This window comes from Aquarana catesbeiana, linkage group LG01, assembly GCF_042186555.1.
Source record: "Aquarana catesbeiana isolate 2022-GZ linkage group LG01, ASM4218655v1, whole genome shotgun sequence".
Classification (NCBI taxonomy): domain Eukaryota; kingdom Metazoa; phylum Chordata; class Amphibia; order Anura; family Ranidae; genus Aquarana; species Aquarana catesbeiana.
In genome coordinates this window covers 175,616,999-175,631,534 of record NC_133324.1, presented here as the reverse complement: position 1 = coordinate 175,631,534, position 14,536 = coordinate 175,616,999, and the positions used below count along the sequence as shown (strand labels likewise).

Below are 14,536 nucleotides of genomic sequence, written 5' to 3'. Positions count from 1 at the left end.
AGGGTTCGTAGGGGCCTCTGGAACACATCAATTCAAATTCTGTGGGTGTGGTTAAAGTCAGTTGTGGTACTTTTTTGGAGAAAAAATGTTTGAATTGGAGAAAAGAGTAAAAAAGATTATTCGGGATTTCGTATTTGGATTGTAGTTCTGAGAAGATGTAGAGTTTGTGCGTCACTGGATGAACTATATGGCGTAGCTGGAATATACCTGCTTTTGTCCAAGGTAACATGGCTTCATAGGATAGGTTGTCAGGAATTTCTGGATTAAGGGTAATATTTATTAAAGGAGAACATGGGGATGTGAGTGAGAATTTACCCGAGCATCTTTTCCAGATTGAAAGTGTAAACAGCATTGAGTTTAAGCAGATTCTACGCAGTTGGGAGGAGGATTTATCAGGAGATGGTCATAACATACAACATGGATGAGCCGGTAATGTAATACTCAAATCAATTTTGGACCATCGATTAGGGGCACATCTAGAAGTCCAAGAGGCTATAGCCCTCAAGTGCGTAGCATAATAGTATTTGATTATGTCTGGTGCCCCCAAGCCGCCTCTGGTTGGGGTTGTAAGGAGAATCGAGCCGGCTATTCTATGGGACTTGTTGTTCCATACAAAATTTAGAAAATCTCTCTGGAGGAGTTTCAGCTGAGACATCAGGATCATCACTGGCAGAGTTTCGAAAAGATATAAAAGTTTTGGGAGAATTGACATTTTTAGAACATTTATCCTACCTAGGAGGGAAAGAGGAAGGTTCGTCCATGTTTTCAGTAAGTTATTCATTTCAGTGAACATAGGGGGGAAGTTTGCCTGGAATAGTGTAGAATAAGAAGAAGTCAAATAGACTCCAAGGTATTTTAGTGGCTGAGGACACCAGCGGTATTTAAAATGCACCTCATCATCATAGATTACAATTAAGGCTGGATTTACAGTTGTGTGTTTTACTCTGCATTACCACAACATAAAAGACAGAGCGGTACTATTAATTTTGAATGCCACTAGACACATCTTGCCAATGTACCACAATGTACAGATGTGGCACATTTAGGCATTGTGGGGCACTGCATTGAAAAAAATTACACTTTTTTTTTTACGCGTTGTGGGCAAAAGTTATAGTATATGCTGCCTTAACGCATTAAAGTAGAAAAGAACCACCACGCCAAGTGAAACATTTTGGACCCCTGGACCTTTTTGCTATAATGCGTGAATATGTACAGCATGTTACAGGCCTGAAAGATGCTACTCCTGCACATGCACAAATCCCTTCACAAAATCGTGCCAAGACTGTACACTGAGCTGCATATGCGTTGCTCAGTGTACACTTCCAGAATAAAGTGCTGACAGGCAGGGAGAAACATCTATGACAGGAGAGTTATGCTCAGAGTTTCCCATCATAAAAAGCCTACTTGTTAGCATGTTTTACCAAAGCAACTTTAGTTCCACTGTAAGGTGAAAAAAAAAACCTACCAATACATACACATAAAAGGTCCAAAAAAATACACCACCTTAATGCAGTTGTTGTAAACATATTTTGCACCTCTTGTGTCCTTTCACCCAAATAGGCTAAACTGTTACTTTAAACTTACCTACCATAAATTAGGGGATCCCATCAGCTGCTGGCATCCAGTCAGAGAAAGCCAATCAGTGTCTCTGCCTGAACACAGACTTTTCCAATGCCTCAGGTGCCAACCAAGGAAGTCTGGTTATTACCATTATATAAATAGAGGGTGCAATCAGCGCAAAAATAATAAGAAACCCCCCAAAATGCAAGCTGAACACTGAATTGTTTTCACAAAAATCGATAAATGATAAAAATAAAGAAAGTGCAGCACTATATAACAATAAAATATAATCCAAAAAGCTGATGAACTACAAGTCCCAGAGAGATGACTCCACCGGTGAAGATCAACAGTTTCAATACTGATGACAGACCCCTCCACCTTCGATCTAAGTTCTACGCTCACCTCTAGGCATGGACTCCTGAGCTAACAGGTAGTACATGCCTAGAAGTGAGCGCAGGGTCCCACGCAAATGGTAGGTAACAGAAACAAATCAATTAGACCTTCTCCTCCAGATCAGTATTCTCAATGGAGGCATCAAACCATGTGTATATGAAAAAAGGGAGATCTAAGTGCTCACTGTGCAAACATTAAAATTTGTGTCCAAAAAAGAACTACTCACATGGATTAAAACAATACAGGCATGTAGCACGACCGTGTGCTGTTAGCTTCAAAGGATGGCAGCAGGTGACGTTATCCGTGCGTGGCTCCTCCCCCGTACTCCTTTGAAGACTTTACTGTTTGTTTCACCTTTCTTCTCAAACTGATTTCTCAATGGGAAGGTCTCTACTCATAGGCACCTGGTGACTTCTCTGTTCTATGTAGGAGAGCTGCAATGTCTGCATCCCTTTAGTAGAGAATGGCCTTAAAGGGTAACTCAACAGATAAAGCTCCTATTACAGGGGGCACCTGAAATGTCTCATTGAGAGAGTTAACAACATTACCTAATAGGTTAGGTTCATGGGGGAGGGGGATCTAATATAACTTTTCATTAGTGTAATGTTTAGGTTCAGTTTAAAGTTCTCTAGGTTAAGGTAAATGAATATTCAATAAATTTGAATAAATTCCCTGATGTAGAAATTCAGCAAAACTGCAATATTTAACAATGCAAATTGCGTGACTAATGCATACATAATTACAGTTTCTCCAGTCAATAAAATCCTTTTGGCTTTTTGTTACCACTCAGAAAATACTGGGTTTAGCAAAATAATTTATATTTTATTCAATACAAGTAAAATCAAACAATTTATGTCAAGTGCTAAACATACGGTAAAAAAAGTTTTTTTTTTTTTTTATAAGAAACAATAACAGAATTCCATTTACACAATCCTAGGCTAGAATAGATTGTAGCCTAATCTGTAGCACATGAACGTACATGATTCCCATATTTTAATAAAAAAAAGTAATATGAATATAGCAACGTAACAGAAATAACATACTAAAACAATACTGCTAATGGATACAGATGTAAGTAACCGAAATATTTGGTTGTGAACTAGTAGACTGTTGAAAAAAAAAAAAATGTTACAAAACACTGGATCAAACACAACCAATGTAACAGATGAATACTATGCAACTAGTACAAAAAATAAACTAAAAATGAGATCTCTACATCAGTAGATCTTCTCCACTTTATTTTATAATTTGCAACAGCACACGTTTTATTGTTTAAATAAAATGTGTAATTTTAGTAAAGAACAGTCACTACTTTTTGTTCAAGAGACCCAATAATCCTTATAACAAAATCAAACAGGGACTGTTAAAATGCATGTTATGGCAATGCATGGTAATGTAGCGTACATAAGTGGGCACATTGTAGTGCCATCGGAATACACCTGTGCTTCAAAAAATGTAGCATGCCCTAAACTCGTTTGCAAAGAGGTACATTACACTTTGAAAAGGCAAGAACAATGCAGCATGCCTCAACATACACAAACAAGTACATTGCGGCCCATTGTGATCAGGTGTAACTAGGCCCCAACAGTTGGGTTTGAAAATTTACAGTGACCCATGCCATTCCTTTTGCTATCATATTAAGCACCCTTTCACACTGGGGCACGGGTCGCGTTAGCGGTAAAGCACCACTAGTTTTAGTGGCGCTTTACCGGCGTGCTTTTAACCCCAAAGAAGGGGTTAAAAGCTCCCTCAAAGTGCCGGTGCGCTTTGCAGGCGCTTCGGCAGCGCTGCCCATTGATTTCAATAGCAGGGGCAGTTTAGGAGCGGTGTATACACCGCTCCCGCACCGCCCCTAAGACACTGCTTGCATGACTTTTTTTTCGGTCCTGCAAGCGCACCGCCCCAGTGTGAAAACACTCTGGCTTTCACACTGGGGAGGCATGGGAGGAGCTTTTCAGGTGCTATTTTTAGCGGTAAAACGCCTGAAAAGCCCACCAGTGTGAAAGGGGTCTTAGCAGTACCTACGCATAAATGCTATTGTCAGCTCTTTATTACTCCCTCTCTCTTACATCTCTCTAACAACCCATGAGGAGCAGCGAAAATAGTATAAAAATCAACTTTACTTTCAAATGTCTAATCTGCATTGCCTTTGTACAAGTAAATGGCTTTGATACAATGACATAATTTCTCTTTTTTCTGACTGGCTGGAAATGTTTTATGTTGGCTGATGTTAGTCAATAGAAAATTAAATTAAATTTCAAGCCAATCAAGAAAGGGGTGAAGACATCATTATACCCAGGCAGACTTTCGGTGCATAATGACTACAGTGGAGGTGGTTGATTTTTACAATCTCACATGAGAGTGGGAGCCCAAAAAAAGGTGAATTCAGCTTCAGGTTCCTGTACAGATACGATTAGATAGCATAAGAAAAAGAACAGCATGCGTTACTTTAAGGAGCAATGAAAAAAATAAAATGTGGTAGACCCTATATAAAAGTACTGTGTGCTGCTCACAACCACCGAACAGATTAAAAGTTGATTATTGGGTTGCAGTTTCAATGTCATTAAAAAAAAACATAAAAAAATTAGTATGGTAGATTATCTATACCCATGTACCAATGGTGACCATATGACTCAATCTGCCCACTGCATTGCTTTCACCTAAGTGGTTCACTTCTGATGTCCAACTTGCTCATAATTGTTCATTGTTAGAAAACCCTGTGTGAGTGACCCTTTCCTTTTCCAAGATGGTAACCATACACACAACGCTTCATTCCCCTTTGAATTTGGGCACTACAAATAATAAGAGGTTTCCCCAATTTCCAGAATGTGTGGCCATCTATGGTTAACCGTACTCCACTACAGTGTACTACTGGTCAAGAAAATGTGAAATGTAATCCTTAGATTACTGTACAGGTGTGCATTTATAGAAAAACACATTACAATACTACTGAAATCGTGCTGTTCTCTTAAAAAGGAGGAAGCTGCAAAGTTTTTACATGCAAGTTCAAGAAAGCTTTTTTGTCAAATTGTGAGATGCATGTGCTATCGAAATAACACCCATTTTGATACTGAAAGCTGAACATTCCAAGCTGTGTCCTATCGTCTTGCAGCTCCCTCTTCCTGGATTTTGTGAACTTCCTGTATGAATTTGACACCGTGTGGGCAGCTGAAGCGTCATGGCAATGGGACTCAATACACATTCATGCAAGTTTATGCGCAACAGCCAAACAGATAAGTCTGAAGGCTGGTCAAATCATGCCTGCATGTCTATCTTCTGATGTCGAAAAACACAGACATCTGCCAAATGCAAGGTATTTAAAAAGACTACAGTCATGTGTCATATTAGTAATGCACAGAAACTAACTACTCCAATATTTTGTTTTTGTTTTTTTTTAAATCAGGAGGATAAAAAAGGAACTTGTGATGGCCACAATAGTTAAGCTAAACATTGACTGATATATAGTAAAAGCAGATAGCCAGAAAGCAAAGAGAGAGACACAAACCCCACTCTCAGAAAAAGTGAATGCATTAAACACTTCTGAGAACCACCACTCAAAAATACAGTGCCTTGAAAAAGTATTCACACCCCTTGACATTTTCCACATTTTGTCGTGTTACAACCAAAAACGTAGATGTATTTTATTGGGCTTTTATGTGATAGACCAACACAAAGTAGCACATAATTGTGAAGTGGAAGGAAAATGATAAATGGTTTTCAACATTTTTTAAAAATAAATATCTGAAAAGTGTGGCGTGCATTTGTAGTCAGCCCCCTTTACTCTGATACCCCTAACTAAAATCTAGTGGAACCATCGCCTTCAGAAGTCACCTAATTAGTAAATAGAGCCCACCTGTGTGTAATTAAAGCTCATTATAAATACAGCTGTTCTGTGAAGCCCTTGGAGGTTTGTTAGAGGACCTTAGTGAACAAACAGCATCATGAAGGCCAAGGAACACAGCAGGCAGGTCAGGGATAAAGTCGTGGAGAAGTTTAACCACTTGCCAACCACCCGCCGTCATACATCAGCTATTTGAAGTGGAATACTGTTGTTATGGCAGCAGCTAGCTGCCATAACCCCGGTATCCACTTCTTCAGCGGGTGGTTGGCTTTCAGATAAAAGTGGTCTCTGCGATCACTTTTAATCAGTGGTGGGAGAGGGCCTCCCCCTCCTGCTGCACTCCGCTGCCATCCGCCGCTTACTGGAGCCGCCGGCGGAGGCGATGGGATCCTTCTTCCTGTGTGGTATGGAGCTGAGTGAGGGGAAGATGGCCCCCACCCGGCTCCATATCATTGCAGGGTGGAAGTGACGTCAAAACATCACTTCCGTCCATAGCTCTTAAAGGGACATTTTTTTTATTTATTTTTTCAAACTACAATTTTTTTATTTTTTATTGCATTTTAGTGTAAATATGAGATCTGAGGTCTTTTTGACCTCAGAGCTCATATTTAAGAGGTCCTGTCATGCTTTTTTTTTTATTACAAGGGATGTTTACATTCCTTGTAATAGGAATAAAAGTGACACTTTTTTTTTAAAGAACAGTGTAACAATAAAAGAATAGAAAGTAAAATAAAAAACAAAAAACAAAAAAAACATTTTTAACGTGCCCCATCCCGCCAAGCTCACGCACAGAAGTGAGCACATAGGTGAGCACATAGTGAGCAGCGGCCGCATATGTAAACGATGTTCAAACCACACATGTGAGCTATAACCACGATTGTTAGAGCGAGAGCAATTATTATAGCCCTAGACTTCCTCTGTAGCTCAAAACATGCAACCTGTAGAATTTTTTAAACATTGCCTATGGAGATTTTTAAGGGTAAAAGTCTGTCGCCATTCCACAAGCGGGTGCAATTTTGAAGCGTGACATGTTGGGTATCAATTTACTTGCCATAACATCATCTTTCACAATATAAAAAAAAATTGGGCTAACTTTACTGTTGTCTTATTTTTTAATTAAAAAAAGTGTATTTTTTTCCCCCCAAAAAAAGTGCGCTTGTAAGACCGCTGCACAAATACGGTGTGACAGAAAGTATTGCAACGACCGCCATTTTATTCTCTAGGATGTTAGAAAAAAATATATAATGTTGGGGGGTTCTAAGTAATTTTCTAGCAAAAAAAAAAAAACAGTTTTAAACCAGTAAACACTAAATCTCAAAACAAGGCTCTGTCCTTAAGTGGCAAAGTAGGGTTAGGCTATTAAAAGAATATCCCAAGCTTTGAACATCGCACAGAGCACTGTTTAATCCATCATCCGAAAATGGAAAAAGAGTATGACACAACTGCAAACCTACCAAGACATGGCCGTCCACCTAAATTGCAGAGATCCACAGCTCAGGTTGGAGAATCCATCCACAGGACAACTGTCAGTCGTGCACTCCACAAATATGGCCTTTATGGAAGAGTGGCAAGAAGAAAACCATTGTTGAAAGAAAGCCATAAGAAGTCCTGTTTGCCGTTTGTGAGAAGCCATGTGGGGGACACAGCAAACATGTGAAAGAAGGAGCTCTGGTCAGATGAAACCAAAATTTAACTTTTTGGCCTAAAAACAAAACACTACGTGTGGCGAAAAACTATCACTGCACATCACCCTGAACACACCATTCCCCCCTTGAAACATGGTGGTGACAGCATCATGTTGTGAGGATGCTTTTCTTCAGCAGGGACAGGGAAGCTGGTCAGAGTTGATGGGAAGATGGATGAAGCCAAATACAGGGCAATCTTAGAAGAAAACCTGTTCAAGTCTGCAAAAGACTTGAGACATACAGCCTGAGCTACAATGGAATGGTTTAGATCAAAGCATATTCATGTGTTAGAATGGCCCAATCAAAGTTCAGACCTAAATCCAATTGAGACTCTGTGGCAAGACTTGAAAATTGCTGTTCAGACACTCTTCTATCCAATCTGACAGAGCTTGAGCTATTTTGGAAACAAAAATGGGCAAAACTTTCACTCTCTAGATGTGTAAAGCTGATAGAGACATACCCAAAAAGACTTGCAGCTGTAATTGCAATGAATGGTGGTTCTACAAAGTATTGACTCAGGGGGGCTGAATACAAATGCATGCCATACTTTTCACATATTTGTAAAAAAAAATGTAAAACCATTTATAATTTTCCTTCCACTTCACAATTATGTGCCACTTTGTGTTGGTCTATCCCATAAAATCCCAATAAAATACATTTATGTTTTTGGCTTTAACATGACAAAATGTGGAAAATGTAAAGGAGTATGAATACTTTTTCAAAATACTGTATGTGAGGGACCTTAGGGCACTGCACAAAAGCTATTTTAACAAAGAGCAGCAACTGTTTTTTTTTTTTAAATCAGAATATATTAAGATATGTTTAACCATTATAAACAGCATATTTTTAGCACAGAGCTCTGCTTTAAAAAAATAATAATTATCAACATTCATCCTAGCTTGTATTGATAAAGCATGTGGTCAGTTCTCAAAACGGCAGCAGATAAAAATTTAATTCAGGTCAAACAAGCAGCAACATTTTGGAATTGTATTGCCACATGTTGAAAGTGGATACAGTTTAATAATAGTCTTCTGGTCTGATGGTGAAGCATATTGTAAACACAAAATACTGTATGTACAATTCATCTGTCTTATCAGTATATACAAACTGAGACTACAGTAAAAAAAATAATATTTAAATATATTGCATATAGATACAAGGTTTAAGTAAACCCATTCTCCAGTTTTAAAGCAGTGCAAGTAATCAGGGATGCAGGTTCAGTGTTGCTTGTATACAGCCATCTGCTTTGACCTCAGTGGATTCTCTTTCCTCTTGAACAAGGTCAGTTCCAGATATGGTGTTGGATGCCCCACTGCCACCTAAGAAATTAAAAACAAAATCATCATCACAAATGATAACTTCAGCTAGTGGTTGTAGTACCTTCTTTAAGGGAGCCTCACTACACAGAGGTAAATGAACTACCCGCTGTACAGGTTTTGCCCTCAATGACACGCACAACATTGAGGAACAAATGCAATAGGATCCAAAGGGGTGCACACACTAATCTTTAAAACTCCATATACAGCAACAGAAGACACTGTGGAAGCAAGGAAACACTCTCAATGTGTTTCATGTGGAAGTCATAAATAAGCACTAGCCGCGCAAAACACTACTTTCCTTGCTCCCACGGTGTCTACTGTCGCTGTATATGGGTTTTAAAAGACGACCAATAAAGTGGATGCAGTTTTGAAGTGTGCAGGCCTTTGGCCTATTGCATTTGTTCCACATGGTTGGATGAGTGGTGCTTGCACCTCTACACACTGGAGGTATAAGGGATTGTGTGGCGGACCCACCTGGAGCAGCAACATACACAGTGATGCACAACATTGAGTTTTGGAAAGCAAGCTTATTGCCTGCACAATGCTGTCAGCATGATATCTACAATGAAAGCCAAGAGCTATCAATGCTCACAAGTACTTGTTACAAGCCTCCAATGTACTACCTGGAAGGGTAAATTGGTTGTCAGGTTTTCACAGCTTAACGACAAAAAGGCAGCACTTCAATGAAACCTCAATAATTTACAGAGGTCATCTCTGAGGTTTTATTGAGTGCTGTTATTTACAAAGTTTTCATGGTATAGTTGTTGGCCAAGCACTCTCCTGAAGACGTTCAGGTGTAGGATGCATTTTTTTGCAAGGTTTCCCTGAGGGGGAGATTCCCCATCACTTCTTGCCCTTATGACAAGGACTACGGAGAGAGGAAACAATGGTAAAACTCTTCAGTGGGGGCAGACCCAACTACATAAACAGAATGGAAAAGGGTTAGAATTTCTGTTAAGATTTTATTACTCTCTGCTCCTTCCTTTTCCTCATCAGCTGACACAAATTTCCTTAATTTCCCGTCTAGGTGCCAAAGAATAAGGCGGCAAAGGAGAAAATCCCCAATGTGGTCACACAAAGCAACAAAAACCTAGCAGAAGTTCTGAGTCTATCCCGCTCTTTCCACAAGACTATTGTGTCTAGATTTTTGCTTTAAATTATAACTAAAAGGCAAAAGCTCTTTCCCTAAATTTGGATAGATTGCTGAGAAGATGACACTGAAGAGGGAAAAAAAAAAAAAAACCTGACAGCAATTTCAACTTTATGGTCACAACCATAAATGTTATAATAGGTGAGGAGTCAACAAGAACTATGAAAAGTGGCACACCATCCCTATTGTAAAGCATGGATCTGGATCTCAGCTGTTTTGGAGGTGTGCAAGCTACCGTAGCACAGGGAACTTGATCAAAATGAATGACAAGATGAATGCATCATATTACCAGAAAATATTGGGGCAAAATCTGCATTCATCAACATGTATGATGCCCTATCGCACATTTAGATTTTCCAACATGACAATGATCCAAAACATAAAGTCAACCCCTTAGTGGCTGCAGCAGGAAAAAAAGCAAAGGTTCTGGAGTGACCATCACAATCTCCTGACCTCATCATCACTGAGCCACTTTGGGTGCACTCAAACGTAGTTCATACTAGATCTCAGACAAATTTACAGAGCCTGGAGGCTTTATTGCTAAAAACAAAACAGGCTGCCAACACAGAGTACCTTATTCTATCAAAAGAATTGCATTCCGTCCTGGATGCTAAAGAAGGCAACACATGATAAGAACAAAGGGTATACAAACTTGTGCATTTTATGACTATGGTTATTGCTATGGTTTGTTTAATGATCATGCTATTCTGTAATGTTACTGTAAAATAAATGTAAAAAAATAAAAGAAAATGCATGTGGTCTGACCACTCAAATTTTCTTAAAAAAGAATCTCCAACAGAATTTCTGCCAGGGTTTTTTGAAATTATGAGCACAATTGAAATGTAGAGAACCATAGCTTAAAAGGTAAAAGGTTGTCTTAAAGGCAAGGCAACTCACACAGAGTGGAAGAGCTTGAATCTGGCAGGTCCATGCTTGGAAACAGTGGTGTCGGTAGTATTTTCGTTGGTGTATATGTGTTCAAGGACACCTTTCTGCTACCAACATGAAAACCAGGAGTACCTTTAAGAAGAGGAAAACAAAAATAAAATCCATATTTTAAGCTTTGTACCGAATTACCATAGTGTTATACAAAATATTCATATACACGTGAAAAGAGGATCCATTTCTGTTCATCATCTAAAAAAGCTCTATAGCACAAACAATTAAAGTGATTGTAAAGTCTAGTTTAAAAAAATAAAAAATAACATGTTATACTTACCTTCTCTGTGCAGTTGGTTATGCACAGAGCAGCCCAGATTCTCCCCTTCTCGGGTCCCTTTTCTGTGATCCTGGCCCCTCCCTCCTATCGAGTGCCCCCGCAGTCAGCAGCTTCCTATAGGGGCACTGGAGCAGAGTCACAGGTCACTGTGTCCATTCAGACACAGAGCCCTGACCTGGCCCCGCTCCTTCTCCCCTCTGATTGGCTGACTGATTTTGATTGACAGCTGTGGGAGCCAATGGCGCCGGTGCTATGTCTCAGCCAATAAGGAGGAGTGTTCCAGATGGCTTAGACATTTGTGGACATCACTGGAGAGAGATGGGGCTCAGGTAAGTAATTAAGGGGTGCTGGGGAGGCTGCTACACACAAAGGGTTTTTTTATCTTAATGCATAGATGGCATTAAGATATAAAACCTTCTGCCTTTACAACTCCTTTAATAACATCAATATGTCTTAAAACGCTTGATAGTCTCAACATATGGTAATGTTTGCAAGCTTTCATTCCATTAATGGAAAGGTGAATAAAGACAAGGATATTTTTCCAAGGAGGAGCACCTTTAATTTTTAAAGCATAAATTCATAATAAACATTTAAAAAAATAATAATTGTGGTGGAATAAAGGAAGTTTAATCAGTACTGCTCTCTGTGGCCCTATGGATAATCTATAAACATGATTCAGCACTACACCTGTCCTCCTGTGGATTCTCTACAGGGTTATCTCGAAAAATCACTTCTGCAGAAAACACTGGAAATCAAACAAGACTGGAGGTGGGGAAAAGGTCAAAAACCGGAGTAAGCATCCAGTAGAAAATGGGGACCAGGATTTCTTATGTCATGTGATTAAAAAGGCTATCATTGGCTACAAAATATGACAAAAGTGGCATCCAAAACAGTAATTTAAAAAAAAAAGTAATAAAAAGACAGCCTACAGGGAGAATCGTTGGGGGTATCCAGAAGACAGTCACTTGAAGGAGCTGCGATTGCAGCAAGGAATTCATCCACCTGCTTTAAAGACAAGGAGTTGTGGAGAGTCTCTAAAGGACATATGGAAGGCACCATGGAGTACAGTTCAAACCCTGAAAAATATACACATACAAGCATTTGTATTTTTAGATTTGAGATATATTATGATTGGCAGAATTGTTATTTTACCAACATTATCAACACATAAAGCTCTTAAATTCTACAAGGCAGTGCATTAATAATTTCCACTCTTTAAAGCAGAAAAACTGTCTTGGCTGTAATTGCTGTATACTTACGTTTGCATCTGTTATGGCTAGGCTTGCACTTGCAATATTGCTTAAGAAAAAAAAAAAAAAAAAAAAAAAAAAGGGGGGGGGGGGGGGGAATGGGAAATTCCATCACAGTCAGAATGAAAATACTAGCGAAGCAGACCAACAATTTTGGACGCCAATAAAAAAAAAAAAAAAAACCCTACTAAAAAAGTGTAAGCAATGGAGTTAAAAATATGTGCCTTGTGGTTTATGTAGTACTGTGATTTGAAGCCTTTAGGTAAAAATGCCCAAAAACTCACATATAAATTCAAATCTTGTTAAGCATATTAAAATAAATTGTTTCTATAAACAAATACCAATAAAACGTAATTTACAATTCTAAAATATAGTTTAAAGTACAAATGGCAAGTGCAAAATATTGCAGAGTCCTATACAAGAATTATTTAAAAAAAAAAAACTTTATGGTGCAATATAAAAAATGTATATGACTGCTCAATTGTAATTCTTGAAATTTTATTTGTTAGTCAATCATCATGGTCAGTACAAAATTTTAAATTGTAAATAAACTTTACAATGTATATGACTATGACAAAGTTCTTCTTTGGGGAAAAAAAAGTGAAATGTGAACGTCAATGAAGTTACGATTAATCAAAGTTGAGAAGTGAGCCTGCGTTCCATGTCTGAAAAACCAAAAAGGAAAAAAAGAAAAAAAAAAAATGGAGCACGCGGGTATCATTTAAAATTAAAAAAAAAACATACCATTGGTTGGGTGTCGAGCAAATGAGATAGAAAACCTTTTAACAGCAGAGCTGCGTGTGGAGTCTAAGAAAGAGAAAAAGAGGTACCTGAAATTCATAACAGCTACCAAACGGGGAGAGAAGAAGAAAAAAAATGGAGATAAAGAAACTCCCCGTGTGTCTATGTGTGAACCTGTTAAATTCAGCAGCATGCAGTGCACTCCACAGCAAAGAAATGTACTTGGATTAACAAGCACACTTACTCAATTCCCATTTAGAATTATTTAGGAGAGATTACACAAGGAAAGCTGGCTACTCTGGTTCTAGGGTTACATTCTTGTAATTAAAAATAATTTAATTAAATTAAAAAAAATAAAAATAAAATGGCCAGAACCAGAAATAATAAACATTATTTCAGAGAAAAAAAGTTGTTCTCTTTTCTGTTTTTCACAAATGAATTACATCATTAGTATTACTGTAAAAAAAAAAAAATAGGCCCAGGTTAAATGATTAAAACTCAGGAATAAGTAAGTAGTGGGGAAAATAAATAAAAAACACACCGTATAACTGTGTGTACTCCTCTGATGAGAGGTGAGGCTTTCACACAAAATGTGTGCGAGACGTAATGCGCACATACCATCTATGCAGCCAGAAGTAGTCAGCTTTTTACGATGAGCACGAGCATAATCCAGAAGGTTAGGTGCACTTGAGGAGGCCCCGAGCACTGCAGTACTAAACAGACCCGCGCAGTGAGACCCTAGTGGAAGTTAGAGAAAATACAGCAACCTAGTGTTCCTCCATTTAGAAAAGTGATGCATGCAACATGCAGAACAATCTGGCTGTCTCTATGAAAGGCAAAAGACGAAACTGTATTATAGAAATAAACGGTGTAACATTCTACAAGATCCTGTGCCATCTTCTGCTCATTAATAAAATGGTTAAGAAGAAAAAAACATCAGTAAAACTTTAAATATAAAGGAAAGCTATTGTCTGTCTCCTAGATGCCTCCTAGATGGATATTTATGATGATTTATTTGGTGAATACTTGGCCACTAATGACTAATATGGAGAACACTTTTCCCAGAAATACAGAATCTGTTCTTTTTCAAAACTTGGATGCCTTTCCAATGCAATTTTTGCTTTAATGTTATTATTAACTCCCCCCCGTAGGGAGTCCTTTTCTAAATCTACAAATCAAGCAACAGAATCGCTATAAAAGAAAACAATTACACTTCTGTTTTGGGTTTTACCTCCCTCCCGAAAATGCCACAGAGGCATCTTATAGAGTAACCTGGCACACACAACAAGTCCACTTGAAACCACGTAACCACACACAAAAGCATCTAATCACTGCTATAATAATCGGGCCATACAAAAGATCTCCTTCAAACCTGACA

General features: G+C 38.5%; 1 protein-coding gene across 1 annotated transcript in view; it reads right to left on the bottom strand.

Moving 5' to 3' along the window:
• Positions 1-8,140: 8,140 nt before the first annotated feature.
• Positions 8,141-14,536, bottom strand: part of PPIP5K2 (diphosphoinositol pentakisphosphate kinase 2) — a 189,953-nt gene continuing 183,557 nt past the window's right edge. Inside the window, exons 27-31 of the mRNA XM_073624575.1 lie at positions 13,777-13,896; positions 13,162-13,224; positions 12,097-12,243; positions 10,846-10,968; positions 8,141-8,798 (exon numbers count right to left, since the gene is read on the bottom strand). Coding sequence (XP_073480676.1) covers positions 8,683-8,798; positions 10,846-10,968; positions 12,097-12,243; positions 13,162-13,224; positions 13,777-13,896 — 569 coding nt within the window. The 3' untranslated portion in view covers positions 8,141-8,682. The remainder of the gene's footprint in view (positions 8,799-10,845; positions 10,969-12,096; positions 12,244-13,161; positions 13,225-13,776; positions 13,897-14,536) is intronic.